The 17,525-nt window shown below is 40.2% G+C and overlaps 1 protein-coding gene across 1 annotated transcript in view; it reads left to right on the top strand.

Annotated features, from left to right (window-relative positions):
- Kif5c (kinesin family member 5C) overlaps positions 1 to 17,525 on the top strand; it is a 160,794-nt gene that overhangs the window by 105,126 nt on the left and 38,143 nt on the right. Inside the window, exons 12-15 of the mRNA XM_070023492.1 lie at positions 1,768 to 1,943; positions 7,899 to 7,967; positions 9,973 to 10,179; positions 12,606 to 12,752. Coding sequence (XP_069879593.1) covers positions 1,768 to 1,943; positions 7,899 to 7,967; positions 9,973 to 10,179; positions 12,606 to 12,752 — 599 coding nt within the window. The remainder of the gene's footprint in view (positions 1 to 1,767; positions 1,944 to 7,898; positions 7,968 to 9,972; positions 10,180 to 12,605; positions 12,753 to 17,525) is intronic.

The following is a 17,525-nucleotide window of genomic DNA, read 5'->3' as shown; positions in this document are numbered from 1 at the left end:
GGGCCTGAACTCTGGGCTTGGGCGCTGTCCCTCAGCTCTTCAGCTCAAGGCTAGCGCTCTACCACTTGAGCCACAGCGCTACTTCCAGCTTTTTCCTTTTTGCTTATGTGGTGCTGAGGAATTGAACCCAGGGCCTCAGGCATGCAAGGCAAGCACTCTACCACTGAGCCACCTTCCCAGCCCCCCAGGTAGTTTTTTTTAAATATATATTTTTATTGTAAAGATACTGTACAAAGGGATTACAGTTACATGAGTAAGGTAATGAGTATATTTCTTGTCGAGCATTGTTACCTCCTCCTTTGTTTTTTCCCTACCATCCCTTCCCTCCCCACCGCCCCAACTTCTCCCCCCCTCCATGCACCCAAAGCTATAAAGTTCATTTTCAACATAGTGTCTTATACATCTCATTGTTACAATAGGTTATCCTGTATCCTTATTTCAGCATTTTGTTATTTTCCTTCCCCTCCCCAAATCAGAAAAATGTATATACAAGATGCAGGGCACTGGAATCAAATATAGTGAAAACAGGGGTTATACCACGGGGAAAGAACATACAAAAAACAAGGGAGGAGATAACAATGCTTGATAGGAAATGTTCTCATTACCTTGCTCATGTAACTGTAACCCCTCTGTATAGAATTTCTACAATAAAAATGTATTAAAAAAAGAAACAAAAAAATCACACAGTACATTGTAAGTACATTAAAAACAACAGCAACAAAGATAAAACCTCTTGTGTCCCTATCTTGGTGTTCATTTCACTTAGCATCATCTTATATGGTCACATGTACATAGCTTTTGACCTTTTCTGCTTGTCCTAGACATATACTAGTTATTGCAAATAAGGGAAACCATGGGACCTATGTTTCTTGGGGCTGGACCAGGTAGTTTTCTTGACTCCTTTCATGTGCTCTGTCTTTGCAAGGTGATTTTCTTTCTTGTTAGGACCAACCACTGGCCAGCTTGATGATTGATTCCTCAATTTGCATTGCCAGATTTAGCAGTTTCCTTTGAAGGCTTTAACAAACTCTACTCTGCAGACTGATAACTGATATGTATGGTGGATCTCTGCATGGTATTCTAGACTGGCAGTTTTTACTTTTTCTGGGACTACCTGACATCACAAGAAATTATTCAGTTTGAATGCTCCAGCAGAGCCAATTAATTTTGACTTCCTGGGGAAGAGAATAGAAGTGGGAAATATGTTTGCACAGTACCAGTGGCGTCCTCTGGTCCAGGCTGCCCTGACTTCCTCCTGCAGGCTCAGAGATTCCCAGGATGGGAGGACTGGGACCCCACAGTGTGCTGTTTAAACAATGGTGATGTGTTCCTTGATTTGGCTGTTCCCACTAATGACTCAGTAACGTGGTTAATTGGTAATTAGGATGTCTCAGAGGTCTGTTTCCCTTTGAATCAGTCACTAAGGAGAATAGGATTCTAGTCAATCCCAGCATATTTCTCAACAAAAGCAAAGTGTATACAGAAATTTCCAGACACAGATGCAACTTGGATTAGTTAAAGCCATGTGGCCATTGGAACCAGATAATTTATATAACTTGCATTGGGAGGGAGGGCCAGACTCCTTCCTTAATCTAGTGTTGGTCAACTAACTTTGACCTTTCTCCTCAAGCAGCCTAGGAACAAACTATGCAGGAGCTCTTTATTGTGCCCTCTGTAATTTTCATTGTGGGTAGTTTTAGAACTCTTCCTATAGGAGGGCCTGCTCCACTTCTTCAGTTCTCACTACACCTTTGCTCTGTTTTGCAGGAGAAGCTGTACCTGAGGATGAACAGATCAGTGCTAAGGACCAGAAGAACCTGGAACCCTGTGATAATACCCCCATCATAGACAACATTGCTCCTGTAGTTGCTGGCATCTCTTCAGAGGAGAAGGAGAAGTATGATGAGGAGATCTCCAGTCTATACAGACAACTGGATGATAAGGTCTGTAGCCACAGTTGACAGTTCCCACTCTGGTGCATTCATATCCAACCCCATGTACCAGGCTAATCTTCCCAATTCCCATTCTGATTTGGAGCATGCAAACTCAGGGAACTTACTTCCAGTGAGAAGAAGCACTTGGGGAGGTTTGAGTAGATGAGAGGACTTTGAGTTAGACTGAGAGGTAGAACCTGTTTAGAACTTTGACCTCTAGAATGTCAACTGGTTGATTATTACAGGAGAGTAGAGGTATGTAAATGTGTGTAAGCCTGTGTTTAAGTTTTCTTTTCTTTTCTGCTGTGAGCCTGTGCCTCTCCTCTTGGAAACTTCTTCAGTAGCTCTAGCTGGGGGCAAGTCAAATGTGAACTTAATCATGTAGTCCATGGGATGTGAAGTGTAATCATATTGTAGACTGATGGCTCCTTAATCTGTGAAGTATTATTATTGAATGAAGAACTTTGAGCATATTAATTAGGGATGCTTAACTTTAGAACAAACATTCAGGACTCAAATAATCCTGTTAATGAGTAAGTTAGGAGTCCTTGAAGAATATGTATCATTCATCCCCAATAAAGGTCAAGTAAGGAATCCCAGAGGCATAGGAAATGAAATTGATGTTTCATGTGATCTTGGCTTATTGCCCTTAGAATACTCTAAATCCTTTCAGTTCATTTCATTAAGGTTGCTGGTATTTTTAGTCTACTTTAATCTCGTCTGCTGTGGTTCAACCTCCAGTTCTTTGGGGATACATCTGGCTTGGTTATAACAGTTTTGGAATGTTAACATCACCGTTCATCCTAATTAGAGGCCTGTCGTTGGGGTGAAAGCGCAGTGTGGAGTCACCTTTCCAGACTGAATGTGACTGGTGGCCTAGAGTTCTGTTTGTTTGTGATTCGGGGCATTTGCATTATCCACAACATTAATCCAGGGTCACTGTACCCTTCTGAAAACTCATTCACAAAATAGACACACCTGTAAGTGAGTGGGTCATGTGCCCTCCATGCTCTGGACATCCCATCACCTTCTATTTTTATGCAGGCATTTTGCGGAAAGCCTTGAAGTGAGAAAGAAGCAGATCAATACTAAGTTAATAGTATATGCACTTTCTTGATTTCCCCAAAGAAGTGCCATTGTTGAAATAATAAAGAAATACTGCATGCCAGATTTCCTTATTTTATAATTGATGGACTGTAGTAATCCATAGAGTATTAGTGAACTAGGGGGTGAGATTTTATACTTGTGGCCTTCCATGGATGGAACTGGTGTCATTTACCTTGGTGGCATGTAGAATTTTCACTGACCTGGGAGAGAAGCTTTGGAGCATCTCAAATCTAGATTGTGAAATGTAGTGATGAGAAATGAGCTCAGTGACATGAAAGTGCGATATCCCAGGTACTCATCTAGTGGCTGGTGAGCTGGCCCTAGAGTCCCTGCCTCTTCACCCAGCAAAGGGCCATTTTCTGTTCTATTATCATTTTACAGCAGATGGTTATTGTGATGCTGAGAGATGCAGGAGAGAATGAAGATCTAGCCTTACAGGGCATCAAGATTTTGGTCTGCCCTGGTAACTCTGCTTGTGAGCTGCCTGATTTTGTCTTATTAGCTTTCAGTCTTATGTGTTCTCTCCAAGGTCCTAGAAGATGTTTCCATGTTTCTGGTGATTGCAGATGACTCGATATTTTGAGAGTCGCGACATGGCAGCTTCGAGATGATTGAATGGTAGAACTGAAAGTGTCTAGGTCTCAGTGAGACATTCTGAGTGACTTATTCAAGTTCACCTTGCTTAAAAGTGACAGATTCAGAATGAGAATACATATCTTGTGTGTGTGTGTGTGTGTGTGTGCGCGCGCGCACGTGTGCACACACCTTGAAGAATGCTAATCTTGTTCTACAGCTTGAGCCACATCTCAGTTGGCTGATTCCATTTTGGCTCTAGCCCTTTAACTAGGTAACTTGTCAGTGAAGCTCCAGTGAATCTTTTCTGTGCTTTCCCTCCAGGGACTACAGGCAGATATTCACCTAGGGTCGTGCCATGTGATGGGAAACCCCACATGGTGACATCAGACCTGGGACCCAAAAATGCCAAGTCCTGGGCTGATGTTCTTCCTGCTGATGGTTCTTTTCTCCTGTATAACACTGGGTTCACTCCTGGCATTTTAATAGGTTGCCGTGGAGATGAAAATTCCCTAGTTCAGAGCAGGTACAATGTAAATATTAGTTCCCTCCTTTCCAGCCTTCTCCACTTGGTTCTGTTTGCTTGAGGGAGAAGCCATATCAATGTGATATTGCACGGGAACCGAAGCAGTTATAACGGAAGCACCCTGATATTGGCATTGCTTCTCTCTCATTCTTAGTTGGAGATCTGTGAGAGGAGGCAAGTTTAAGTAGAATTATAAGTTGATTACTTATCATACTGGTTACAGTTGCAGTGAAATCATCTCAATAATTAAAATGTACTAGTGATCTTTTTTTTTTAATATTATTTTATTTTATTTGAGAACATACTGTACAGAGGGGCTACAATTACATGGGCAGGATAATGCATACATTTCTTACCAAGCATTGCAGCCTCCTCCTTTGTTTACCCTTCACCTCCCTTCCCAGCCTCCCCCCTCCCCCCACCCAATTATACACCCCTCCCCCCCCCACCGACATTGTAAAGCTGGTTTTGACATGACATTTTGTACTTCTCATTGTTGCAACAGGTCCACCTGAATCCTTAAACGACTTGTTTGCCCCCATCTCCTCCACATGTTATACTGACATCAAATATAGTGAAAGCGGGGGTTACACTGTGGGGGAGGGACATACAAAGCAACAAAGAAATAATCTTATAAATGCGTTAGAAACATATGCATGAAAGAAACGAAAACATTAAAATACTGGAGGGGATGTGGACAGAAAGGAACCTTACTTCATTGTTGGTGGGAATGTAAACAAACTTGTTCAACCACTTTGGAAAGCAGTATGGAGGTTCCTCAAAAGACTTCACATAGATCTCCCCTATGATCCAGCAATCCCACTTTTGGGCATTTACCCAAATGTATACAAACAAAATCACACTAAAGCTACCAGCACAACTATGTTTATTGCAGCATTATTTACCATAGCTAAGATATGGAACCAACCCAGATGCCCCTCAGTAGATGAATGGATCAAGAAAATGTGGTATATATACACAATGGAATTCTATGCCTCCATCAGAAAGAATGACATTTCCCCATTTGTTAGGAAATGGAAAGGCTTGGAAAAAATTATATTAAGTGAAGTAAGCCAGGCCCAAAGAAGCATAGGTCCCATGGTTTCCCTTATTTGCAATATCTAGTATAGGTATGAGTCAAGCAGAAAAGGTCAGATAATGTGATGTTAGGAAAATGAACCCTTAAATATGTATTTTAATGTTTTCGTTTCTTTCATACTAGTGATCTTTTGGCCACTAACTGACTACATTATTTAATGTGTAAGAAAATCCATCTACAAGATTATTTTCTGAAAAGTACTTAGAAATCTGTGATCTTTGACCAGATTTTTATAGTCATCATCAGATTGGAGGGTGGTTAAATTGGTCTTGAGAGATTCACCTGACCGTGTAGAGATGACTGTGTGTGTGGGGAAGCTGGGGTACATCTTATTCTGCAAGGCTTGAACTAACCAAAAAATCACAAACAGGCTCATGCCTGTAATCCTAGCTACTCAGGAGACTGAGATCTGAGGAGCCCAGTTCAAAGCTAGCCCTGGAGGAAGGTCCATGAGACTCTTATCTTCAGTTAACCACCAGAAAACTGGAAGTGGAGCTGTGTAAGTGTTAGAGTGTTAGCTTTGAGCAAAAATGCTCAGGGACAGCACCCAGGCCCTGAGTTCAAGCCCCATGACCACCACCACCAAAAAGGAAAGAATCACAATAGACCATGTTAATTCGTAGGAAGCTGACTTAGTAAAGGGTAAATATAGTTTAGAAAATGTCTCTATGCAAGTGATTCATATCCTTTTTAATGTAATGCTTGTTCTATATCCATCCCACATGGGGCCAGGGTCCTTGTTTTTTTCCATTGTGTCTTAAAAATCATGGTATGCCAGCTTGTCACCTGTCTAAAAGGCAGCCTACATCTATGCAGTATCATGAGTGCAATGTAAGAACAAAGGGCCCAGCATTCCGTTTCTCTGCCTTGGTACTTCTGATCTGGAGCAGGCTGCTCTTTGTCCCTGGGGAGAGAGATGGTGGCTCCCTGATGTTTAGCTCTTTGGCTCTTTTATGTTAAGCTGTTTAATATTTATGTCTTGAGGAACATAAACACAAAATTGTTCCTAGTAACTGACATGCTAAGTTTATAAAGTAGAAGAGAAAATATTTCCTCCTAAATACTTTGCTAGCTGTGAAAGTACCATTTTTGGGCAGTTCCACTCTGGTGTCATTTCTCTAATTCTCTTGCCAGAAATCTCAGTTGGAGAGGGAAGTCACCAGTATTTCATAAAATCACTCAAGAAACATGGGTGTGAAGGGGGGGGGGTCAATGGAAACAGCCCACAGGCATCATACATACAAGAAAAGGAGACACGGAGTCTGGACTGTTCTTGCTCTTTGGAAAGCATTCATCTGTTTACTGGTTTCAAATGTATGTACCAACATCACCGAACAGGATGGAGAGGATACATGGGCACTGAGGTGCTACAGGCCCTGGGGTTCCCCCCTCTCCACCTGACTTGTGGATTTGGCAGAAAGCACAGTACAGGTTTTTCTTTCTATTGGGTATTGATGAAGACACCTAGGCAGAACCTGGCATGGAACTGAGTTTAATGCTGTGTAGGGTTTTTCTCCTATTCCTAAGTGGGAGAAAGACAGATGTAAAGCCAGTTGTTAGGTTTGTAGTCTGTGCTTCAAATTGCATGAATTCCCAAGAGCATTGCCACAGCTGCTGCGTTCTGACACATTGGGTATCGTCCTGCCTGCGCTGTGGGTGGACAGTGCCTGGGGAGAGGCAGAGATGCTTGAGCCAGCAGTGAGAGGCAAGCAGTGAGTGTCCTTGCTTTTGTGGCAGCAACACCTAGTGGCAGAGCATGGGAGGAGAGCGAATGGCCTGTCTCACGTCAGTGATAGCCTGGGAAGCAAGCCTTAATGCCTGTGTACCTCCAGCTGCCTTCAGGGCTTTTCAGATGGTTCAGAAAATTAGTTTCCAGTCAAGAGAAGTCTGCTAATGCCTGTACATATTTTTTACTCACCGAAGTAAAAGCTTTGCAAAAATACTGGTCTTTCCTTTCCTGTCTCTCAGGAGGCACAGATCACTGGTTGCTGTGTTTGACAAGGTTTGGGGCATGGATATCTTATAGTAAAGACAATGAAAGATTCACTCCTTTTTGTTTTGTTTGGCTTTGTCAATACTGGGGTTTGAACTGAGGGCCTATGTACAGCCCTTCAGCTTTTTTTTGTTTTGTTTTGTTTTGTTTTTGCTCAAGGCTGGGACTCTACCACTTGAGCCATGGCTTCACTTCAGGCTTTTTGGTGGTTAATTGGAGATAAGAATGTCATAGGCTCTATTGCTTGAGCTGGCTTTGAACCATAATCATCAGATCTCAACCTCCTGAGTAGGTAGGATTACAGACATGAGCCACTGCTGCCTGGCAAACTCCCATTATTTTTTTTTATTTTGAATTAGGAATTTACTGTTAAAACTTTGCATAGAGAATGATATATATCCGTGTCCCAGCCCTAGGACTGATGAATAAACAGTACATAGGGGTGTATGTGTAGGATATTGCAGTTCCCAGAATATCCAGAAGTTCCATCTGCTGAAAAAGGTGAGTGAAGGCCCATGCTAACCAAACAAGGTCTCAGAATTCCCACCATCTTATTAACAAGCGTATGACTGGCAACTTGGTGCCCAGCTATTGTCGGGGAAACCAGGATATCAAAAATGACATAAGTAGCAAAAAAAAAATTTTAAACATGATGTTTCCTTTCAGGATGATGAAATTAACCAGCAGAGCCAGCTGGCTGAAAAGCTAAAGCAACAGATGTTGGATCAGGATGAGGTAAAGAATGCAATAAATTCCTCTTTGCAAAGTATTTTTATTGCTCTTTGTTGTTGATGTTCATTCCAGAAATTTAATTTGTGAAGCATTTCTTCAAAACTCATTGAATCATGGAGAAATTTCTTGGTAGGTTTCCTTTGAATGCCTGCTAAAAGCTGCTTTTGGCTGAATTTAGAAAATAAACGTCTGATTCTGTAGAGCTCTGGGGTTCTGAGATTAAGTAGCTGCTTGAGAAGTTTAGTCCTAGACAGGCAGGGCAGTGGTTGGGCAAGGATGACTTTTTAAAAAATTGTTATTGTAAAGGTGATATACAGAGGGGTTATAGTTACTTGAGCCAGGTAGTGAGTACATTTCTTTTTGAGCAATGTCACCTCTTCCCTCATTTTCTCCCAGGTTTTCCCTTCCCATCCACTCCCCCACAAACTGTATAGTTCATTTATAACATAGTGTCTAGTGAGTATCACGGCCGCATTTGTTTACCCTTTGTTCTATAATTTTGGTGCTCCTCCTTACCCTCCCCTAGACAGATAAACTTATATACAAAATAAAAGGTATAGGAAGCGAAAACAGTGATAACAGAGGGGAAAAATGCCTCTTGTTTCCATTTCTTACATCATTTTATATATGATCATATGCACATAGCTATTGAGCCTTTGCGATCCTCTCCTAAGAATGAAGGATGACTCTCTTCTTGGAGCCAGCACTCTAAAGCCTGGTTATTTTAGGTTTTTTGCATATCAGGTGGCCCAGGTTTTGATGTAGACTATGTTCTCCTTTTATAAGGAAAAACAAAAACATATCTAACAAAGTTAGAAGGTTGAGGAGGGGGAAGAAAGAAGAAAAGAAGTCCTGGTGCTTTATTAGCATATATTTGATAGTAAAAAGGAGTCAAATCATCTCAGTCCCTCTCTAAGGGCATTCCGTTCTGCAGTAAATGTCTTTATTGCACTGTTTTGCCAGGAGTTTTACAAACAGCAACCTAAGCAAAGGACAACCAGCCAGCCAGTCCATCACACATAGGTGATGAGTGGTTTCCTTGCCGAGGGTCACGTACACATTTCTTCCTTTTGTGCTTTAAGGTTCTTTTCCCCCACCTTCATTGCTAAAGTTCTATGGATTGGATCATATGATATAATCATGGCTTGGATTGATGTTCCCAGTTCCAGACAGATGTAACTGTTGCTATAGCCATTCTCTTCCTTTTTGTTCCTCTTCATCTCTCCAGTGTTAATGATTGTGGCTTCTGCTTAAGCTCTCCCCTTGATAGGGAGGAAATCTATGTCATTGTAATCAAATGAACCCTATTTAATTGATTTCTACTTTAACTAGAGTTGAGGTCCTCTGTTTGCTTAGCATTTCCTGTCCTCTACCTCCGTTCTGTTCCTTGCATCACTAACCTACTCTTCCTTGCATAGTAAAACTACCTGGGAAAACTTCCTTTTGTTACAGTGCATATTCTAATACTTTTCCCCGTTCATCACAGGAAAATCAGAAAATAACAATAGAAATGAAGATAATGAAAGTATCCACAAGATTAGGCACTTACTTCTATCTAGTATTAATGTTTAGGGGAGATCTTTCTGTATACTCATGACACATGTTAAGAAATAATTGCCTTTTAAATACAATTTTGGTTGACTTTGAAGTCTACATGCTTATAATGTGAAATCATGACATTTTTGAGCTATGTAAATATTCTCACAAAGCGTTTAGAAATGACTCCTTCATCTTTAAACACATGGAAAATAGCCAACTAGCTAAATGGGCAGTTGTTTTTGGTGTTTAGTTTATTCTTTGACATAAGCATCTTTACATTTAAAAATAAAAGGAAAAATACTTTTTTTAAAAAATTAAGAAAAAAATTGGCATCCATAACATACAGTGGCATTTCCTCTCATCCTGAGCTTTCCCGACTTGTTTCTTGATATGTGGTTGCAGAATTACTTTATATTGGGTAGAATACAGACCATAGATTCATAGACTCCATGCTGTCTCATTTCCCCAGCTTTTAGCTTCCACAAGAAGAGACTATGAGAAGATACAAGAGGAGCTGACACGTCTGCAGATTGAAAATGAGGCAGCCAAAGATGAGGTGAAAGAAGTCCTTCAGGCCCTGGAGGAGCTGGCTGTCAATTACGACCAGAAGTCACAGGAAGTGGAAGACAAGACGAGAGCCAATGAGCAGTTGACAGATGAGCTGGCCCAGAAAACGGTTGGAGCATTTGTGGCTAGGGGAGGGACTTCATCCCTGTACTCTATATTGATGTTTGTTGACTTAGTGCTTATTCTGTTAGATGCACTCTCTGAGGCCACTTTGACAGTTGGAATACTGTCCACACATCATGGGACTTTATAGCTTAACTGTTTTATATTCTGCCAATTTATAACATCAGCAGAATTTCTTTGTGCAGACTGGAGCCAGAAAAATCCTAAATTAAAAGTTTGACTTCATAACTCCTAAGCTTTACTCAAGACATTTGAACTTCTTAAATACTCTATTAAAATGTCAATAACATGGTCCTTGCATGGTGTGAGGACCAGTAATGGTTTATGAAAAATATTTAACATAAACCTGTGCATAAGCTACAATATTTATGATCAATGAATAAGCCTCAAAGTGTTATTACTAATAAGAGTGGAGGACCCACAGGAGGTATGGACTTCATTCTTCACGTTTCCACGATCCTAAGTGAAATCTCCTTCACCCCAGCTTCTTGTCCTACTTCTTACCTTCAGGAGCCCAAGACTCTGCTCTCCCTGTTTGCTGACCTGTATTAAGCCACTGCTTCAGTCTGTACATTGATTTATTTTCAGATTTTTTTCCTTGTGGAAGATGCTGCAGGTTTTCTACGGTGAGCTAGCAGCAGGCTTCGGGCACAGTGGGCCTTTGGTGTAGATGGATGGTGGTAGACAGTTGGGTGGTGGAAAAGCTTGTGGCTCTAACTCACTACCTGTGGTACCTCTGAGCAATGGACTGGTGTTATGCGATTGTGGCCAGTGTACCTTTTGGAAAATATTCAGTCCCATGCAAGGAGAAGAGCAGATGGTGAGGAAGGTGCTGATATGTTGGCTTTGGAGCAGAGAGGAAATGCTGCTACTCCTTGCACTCTGTTGAAAGGAGAAAGACCTTCCTGATGGCTTCCCAACATGGCGGCCACCACTTCTGTAGCTTTTAAAAACAAAGTTCAGAAAGCAGTGACAGTGCCACACAAAACAAACCCCTCTCGAAAGTCACTTTGCAGAGAAGAACCCTTAGGTTTTTCCCTGTTTAGTGTTTCTCTCTTAACTAGTCTTTGGTGCTAGTTTGTCACAAGTTCCGTAACCTTAAACGGGGCGCTGGTGGCTCACACCTGTAATCCTAGCTACTCAGGAGGCTGAGATCTGAGGATCATGGTTCCAAGCCAGCCTGGGATAAAAGGCCCATGAGGCTCTTATCTCCAATAAAGTAGTCGAAGGAAACTGGAAGTGGAGTTGTGGTTCAAGTGGTAGAGCACTAGCCTTAAGCACAAAGAGACTCAGGGACAGTGTCCAGGCCCAGAATTCAAGCCTCAGGACCAGAAAAAAAAATACAGTTCTTATTTCAGTCAAAACTAAGTATTATTCGAATCCTCTTTTTAGTCAGATGATTAAAAATACTCTAGTAAAACAGCTATTCATGGGAAAATTATATAAAGGTCTCTGAATTAACCTCCACAGTTTTAGGGGTAGGGGGATTTCTTCTTTGATTTTTGAATTAATACTATGACACCAGAAAATAGTTGTTTATATGCAGTGTTAGCTACTTGGGAGGCAGAGGTAAGATATTGTGTTCTTTACCTGGTTTAGGCAAAAGTGGAAGACCTACTGGAAAAATAACGAAAGCAAAACAGATGGAGTTATGGATCAAATAATAGAGCACCTGAGTTCAATCTTTACTACTGCCAAAAAAAACAAAGTAACAACAGCAAAAGAAACCCTAAACAAACAAAAAACACCTTTTAGTAACATGTGGAAGATGGAGAATAGATGCCTTTTTAGTTTGGTAGGTAAGAAAATAGAATTTTTGGTATATAGTAAGGAGTCATCTATTGTTGAACTTACGTAATCTGAAAAAGATGTTCAGTGTTTAATTCAGCTTCTCTGCAAAGATTAGAAGTCTTTCTAAGTTGTTTTTTAAATACATTAATGCTCCTCTGGACCATGTTTTTCAGACCCAGCTATTATTGTGAAGTAGGTGTGAATTTGGAAGTGGCCCAAGGATTGAGTTGGCTTGAGTAGAGGTGGACTGGCTAGTAGGCAGTTCAGGCCTTGAACTAAAGGAGGTGCATCTAGGGGTAGGAAGATATAACTAAATGTTATAACCTCAGGGACCCCTGTTTTTGTTTTCTTTTTAATAATGTCACTGACTTGGAAGTTGGCAGCTGAGTTGTAAACATGTAACATATTATGCTGTACAGTTTAATTTGTAGATATGAAGTCCCTCTTCTTTTTATTAGACAATGCAATCTTATACTCCACTTGGCCTTAAAAGTCCTTCTAGTTGAAATCACAAGAAATGATACAACTCCATCCCACATGAAGCCGGTACTCTTTGCAATGCTACATGTACGACATTGATTTGTAATCCTTTTTAATGTGTGGTTGCAATTTGTTTTTCAGACGACATTAACAACCACACAGAGAGAGCTGAGCCAGCTACAAGAGCTTAGCAACCACCAGAAGAAGAGGGCGACTGAAATCCTAAACTTGCTGTTGAAAGATCTGGGGGAGATAGGTGGGATTATTGGCACCAATGATGTGAAGACTGTAAGCCACCGTTTTTAAATCTCTGTACTCATTCTTATTGTGGTATGATTCTAAGTTAGCAAGCTCTGCTTTTAATCTGTTCTCAGCCTCCCATGCTTAGCAATGTGCTGAGCCTCTGCCTGGTGCTAGGAAATATTTGAATCAGTGAAAAAAAAAGGGCTGGCAGAATGCAGGGTAATTGTCAGAGTGAGGAGAGAAAAAAAAATAATCTGCCTTTCAGATCTTGAGAATGTCTTCAAATCTTGGTTGGCTTTGTGTAGATTGGTTTAGACTTGCCAGTGTCATAGAAGTTTGCAATTGGATAGCCGGAGCAACAGTTCTAGGCTCAGAAATGTTTTCCATTTTCTATAAAAAACCAATTCAGTGAGACTTCCCCAGTCAGGCTGTAGAATAAGATTTTAACAGCAACTGAAGACATAAAACCACATTTAATCATCTACAGCCTAAGAAGTTGGAATCTTGTTAGTCTGATGTGCATTACCTGGGAGTTTATTGGCAATACCAGCTCTGAGGCGGTATCTTAGATGGATTGATCACTGTCATCTTCACAAGATTCCCTAGGGTGATTCTCATGCTGGTTAATGTTAGGTGGATAATGCAAGAGACCTGGCCTTTCTTTCTTTTTCCTTTCTGTTAGCCTCAGCCTATTTTTATTTTCATTTCATTGGGATTTGGCCTCCTGGTAGCAAAATAGCTACTGTTATCACAAATCATCACATCTCGAAGCAACCACACCCAAAGCGGAATGGGCTGAAGAAGCCGACTATTATCCAGCAGTACATCTCCGGAGTCTCTAGGGTACATCTCCTACATTACATGATTGGCCTGCAGTGGGTCACATGACTGCTTCAAACGACAAGAAAAGCTGGGAAAGCAAAGGAGAATAGGATTAATTATAATTGGCATAAGCCAATCATGATCAATGCCTGATAAATAATACACACTGATGCTCCTGAAAGCAAGGAGAGGGGGAGAAATGGGGGGGGGGGAATAAAGCTGATCTGAAGATGAGAATAGAGAGCAAAGAGAAGGAAAATGTTAGCAACTAATCATTTGATAATTGGTCACAATATAGAGATACTGTTGCCATTAACTTGTTAAATATGTTAGGGACTTTTTTAAACCAGCTTTATTGAGGTAGAATTTATATATATATACACATATATATATTTATATATATGTATATATATACATATATATATTAAATGTACTATACTCAGTGTGCAGTTTGAGAAGTTTTGATTTGTGTACATCATGAAACCATCTCCACCCTAAGACAATGAACACAGGCACTGTCGGCCTTCAGTGCATGCAGGACTGCTTTTGGTTGCTATCTCTGTGATCAGAACTGTCTGCCAATACCACAATGTTTTGATGACCATAGCTTTATAATAGTGTAGTACTTCCTACAGAGTAGTCATTGGTAAATGTGTGTTGATTTAATGGAGCCAGGGAATTGTATTACATTGTTTTATTTCTATCTCATGAATCCCCCAAACTGAATTTTTATAGTTTGGCCATTTTACCTTTAAAAGGCTGAATTGTATATTCATCTGTTTCGTGGGAACACCCAGGCTGTGAGGTGGGATTGCTAAATGCAGGAAAAGGCTCCCAAGATTAGGCAGGCTTCCATTTATAGACTCTTAGGTCTGGGCCACAGAGAGCTACCCTGGAATGGTATCAACCAATCTAGGAGTTCTTGTAAACATAATTATTTGTTCATGAAACCTCTGTAGTAACTGAATATTTCATGAATCTTTGTGAATGAAATCATTTGTAGCACAGATTTCTCGGGTATTATAGGGTTAAGCCTGTTAAGTTCCAGTTTGGTGATTTTATATTTGAGGATTTAATTTTTCGAGCCATATGCTGGTGTTGAGCAATAAAATCCCAACATCGGGTTGATTAAATGGCCCTCACAATGCGAAGGTGGAGTTGATTTATGGAACTTGGCGCCTGCTCCTGATAATGGTGAGGGAAGGTATTTTTATGCTAAGTTCTAAAATAGAGCTGATGAAAATGCTAATGAAATCAGAGTGTCTTAGTGCCTTTGCCTCAAAAGGCATCCCTACCTTTGGGAATCTGAAGTATGATTGAGATTATTTTTAAGTATGCAATTGGATGCCTCTGAGATTATTTTTGGATTCCAGACATTGGCTGTTCTACTTAATTTCATTGATAACCCTGTTGATAATCATTCTCTTCTCCCTCCCCCCCCACTTATACTTAGGATTTAATCCTCAGAGCAGTGGGAGCTTAATGAAAATCTATGTATCTTTGGACTGTATGTTCCTAATTTGTAAAATGAAAAGAGTGAATCCAGATAATCTCACTTGTTAGGTTGGAAATAGTGTGACTTCTGTACCTGTTAGGTTCATCATGATAGCTACAGCTACTTTTCTTAATGGCTATGACTATCCATTGATATGGTAGTTATTTTGATATAAGAAAATGAACAGATGAATAAGGTCTGTTTAGTGATCTTGAAGTTTCGTTTCCAAAATTCTATTCAGTTCTCACATGTCTCTCCTGGTCCACAGTTCCAAATTATAGCATACTTGCACAGCCAGGAAACCAAAAAATACAAGCTTGTCTTGGAACCTTTCCAGAGTCCAGACAGTGTTTTGTCTAATAATCAGAACAAGATAACTCAGCAGACACAAGATAGATGAGTCCAGTGTTAACTTTATTAAGGTGCCATCCCTTTTCATTTCACTTATCAGAATCCCTAGGTATGCTTTAGAACAAAGATGTTCAAGAGTCTGAACACAAACCCAACAGGGTTGAGATAATATCTGCAATTATTATGTTTCAATTCAAAAGAATAATAAATTAAAAATACAGTTGAGGCAGAGTATATGAGATGTATTGACTTGGCTATCTACTTTTATTTTGTCCCTCGGGACTTCCTTTCATCCTACTCTGACTTTTAAGACTTTTACAATAGCCATTCTTTTTGGAATAACTGTCCTGGAAACTGTTGAACATAAAATGTCAAAATATATGAGCTGCAGCGGCAAGAATTGTCACAGTTAAGAAAATATTTGTTTGGGGTGTTGATTATTTTTTTCCCATCAAGCACAGGCTTAAAATCTTCTACATCTCTCAGGACAAAAGTTGGCTTAGAAGTTTGGAGGAAGAACTGCTTAGCTCTCACTTTGTAGGGAGCCCAGACAGACAGACACAAACATACACAATTACTCTTTCACAACTTGCTTGGGTCTGGGCACAGAAGATGATGGAGAAGACAGTTCTGCCATGTTCCTGAGCTATTGGTCCTGTAGTGTTTTCCCACTCGGAGCTGTGAGTTCTACATGAAAGACATGGATATTCTTTACTTATTTTCTTTCTTTCTTCTTTTCTCCTTTCCTTTTTCCTCTCTTCTCTTTTCATCCTCCCTTCCCCCCTTCTTTTTCTATTCTGACCTTGAACTTGAGATCCTCTGTCTCAGCTTTCCAAGTGCTGGGACTACAGACTTCACTACCCTGGTCAGATGATGTTCTTTATCTTTCTTTAGATATATGGGACAGACTTCATCAGACTTAGGAAGATACTTTCTTACTCTATTTCATTCTGGGCCTGTTGGCATAACAAAAGTGAATGTAAATGCTTGCAGACTTCTCTCAACCAGTGTCTCCATGCCACTGAATTTATAAAAAGAATGTAATGATAGTCCATGTTGGTAGGTAAAGCTTTAGCACTCAGAAATACAACTACCTTAGCAGGCATCCCTAAGGGTAGAGTTCTAGTTGTTAACTTAGGCTTTGCTTTGTTCTGATTGCTGTTGGAGTCATTATTAATAAATACTGTTGAATTATTGTAAGAGGATCAACGCTACGTTTATTATGTTAAAGTACTTGGCACTGTCAAGTATACTTCAAACTTGCTACCGGTTTTCAGGAATGATACTTGATTTCATTTTTCTCAGCTCTCAAATGTCTATTGAACAAAAATGGCTATGTGAGTTAATCACAGCAGTAATGACACAGGTGGGCAGTGCAACTATACTGTGGACCGTTGAAAGCCATAGAGTCATTGTCTTGAATCTACGGAAAACAGGTGTTTATGGCTGCATTCTAAACAGGCTTCTTGTTTTCGTATGAGGTGTTAGGCTGCCCTCTGCTGGCTAAATGTAGTAAACATACATGGCGTCTTATTTGGTCCATTGCTTGTCTGGACCATATTTGCATCTTAGCATAATGAGTTTCCTTCCCAAATATTTGGCATCGGTTTTTGTGTCCACTGGAACTATAAATTGTAAAACCAAATATATATTATGCAGGAATTCTGACTGTCAGGATCTTCCTCTTCTAAAAGTCAGTTTGGATTGTTGATTTCAGGTCTTAAATCATGCTTGGAAAGAAATGCAAAGGCAAGGAAACAATGGATTTGAAAGGAAGGATACATTCATATGCAATAGATCAGTATTTATTCTTTCACTTACTGCATATAGAAACATTCAAGGCATAAGATTGCTTTTCTATCTGAGTTAGCATACTGGAGAATGTAATTGAAGTTTTGATTTGTTTTTATAGAGATTAAGAGTTACCCATAGTATTATTTGGCCTTGTTGTTATAGAGGGACAGGGTTTAAGATAATGATTGTTTCTGAAGTTGTTTCCTTTAAAAAAATCTTCACTATATTTTCTCCCCATGTCCTGTCCCCCCCCCCCAAAAAAAAAACAATTGCAATGAGAAGCCTAGTTTAATTGATGATTAAATTGGGTAAAGGTTTATAATTGGAAGTTTCACCTGGGGTCAAGTCCATCATAC

The sequence above is a fragment of the Dipodomys merriami genome, unplaced genomic scaffold, assembly GCF_024711535.1.
Source record: "Dipodomys merriami isolate MVZ:Mamm:240054 unplaced genomic scaffold, mDipMer1.0.p SCAF_1, whole genome shotgun sequence".
Taxonomy (NCBI): Eukaryota; Metazoa; Chordata; class Mammalia; order Rodentia; family Heteromyidae; genus Dipodomys; species Dipodomys merriami.
The sequence above is the reverse complement of the archived record's forward strand: the minus strand, read 5'-3'. Positions and strand labels throughout refer to the sequence as shown.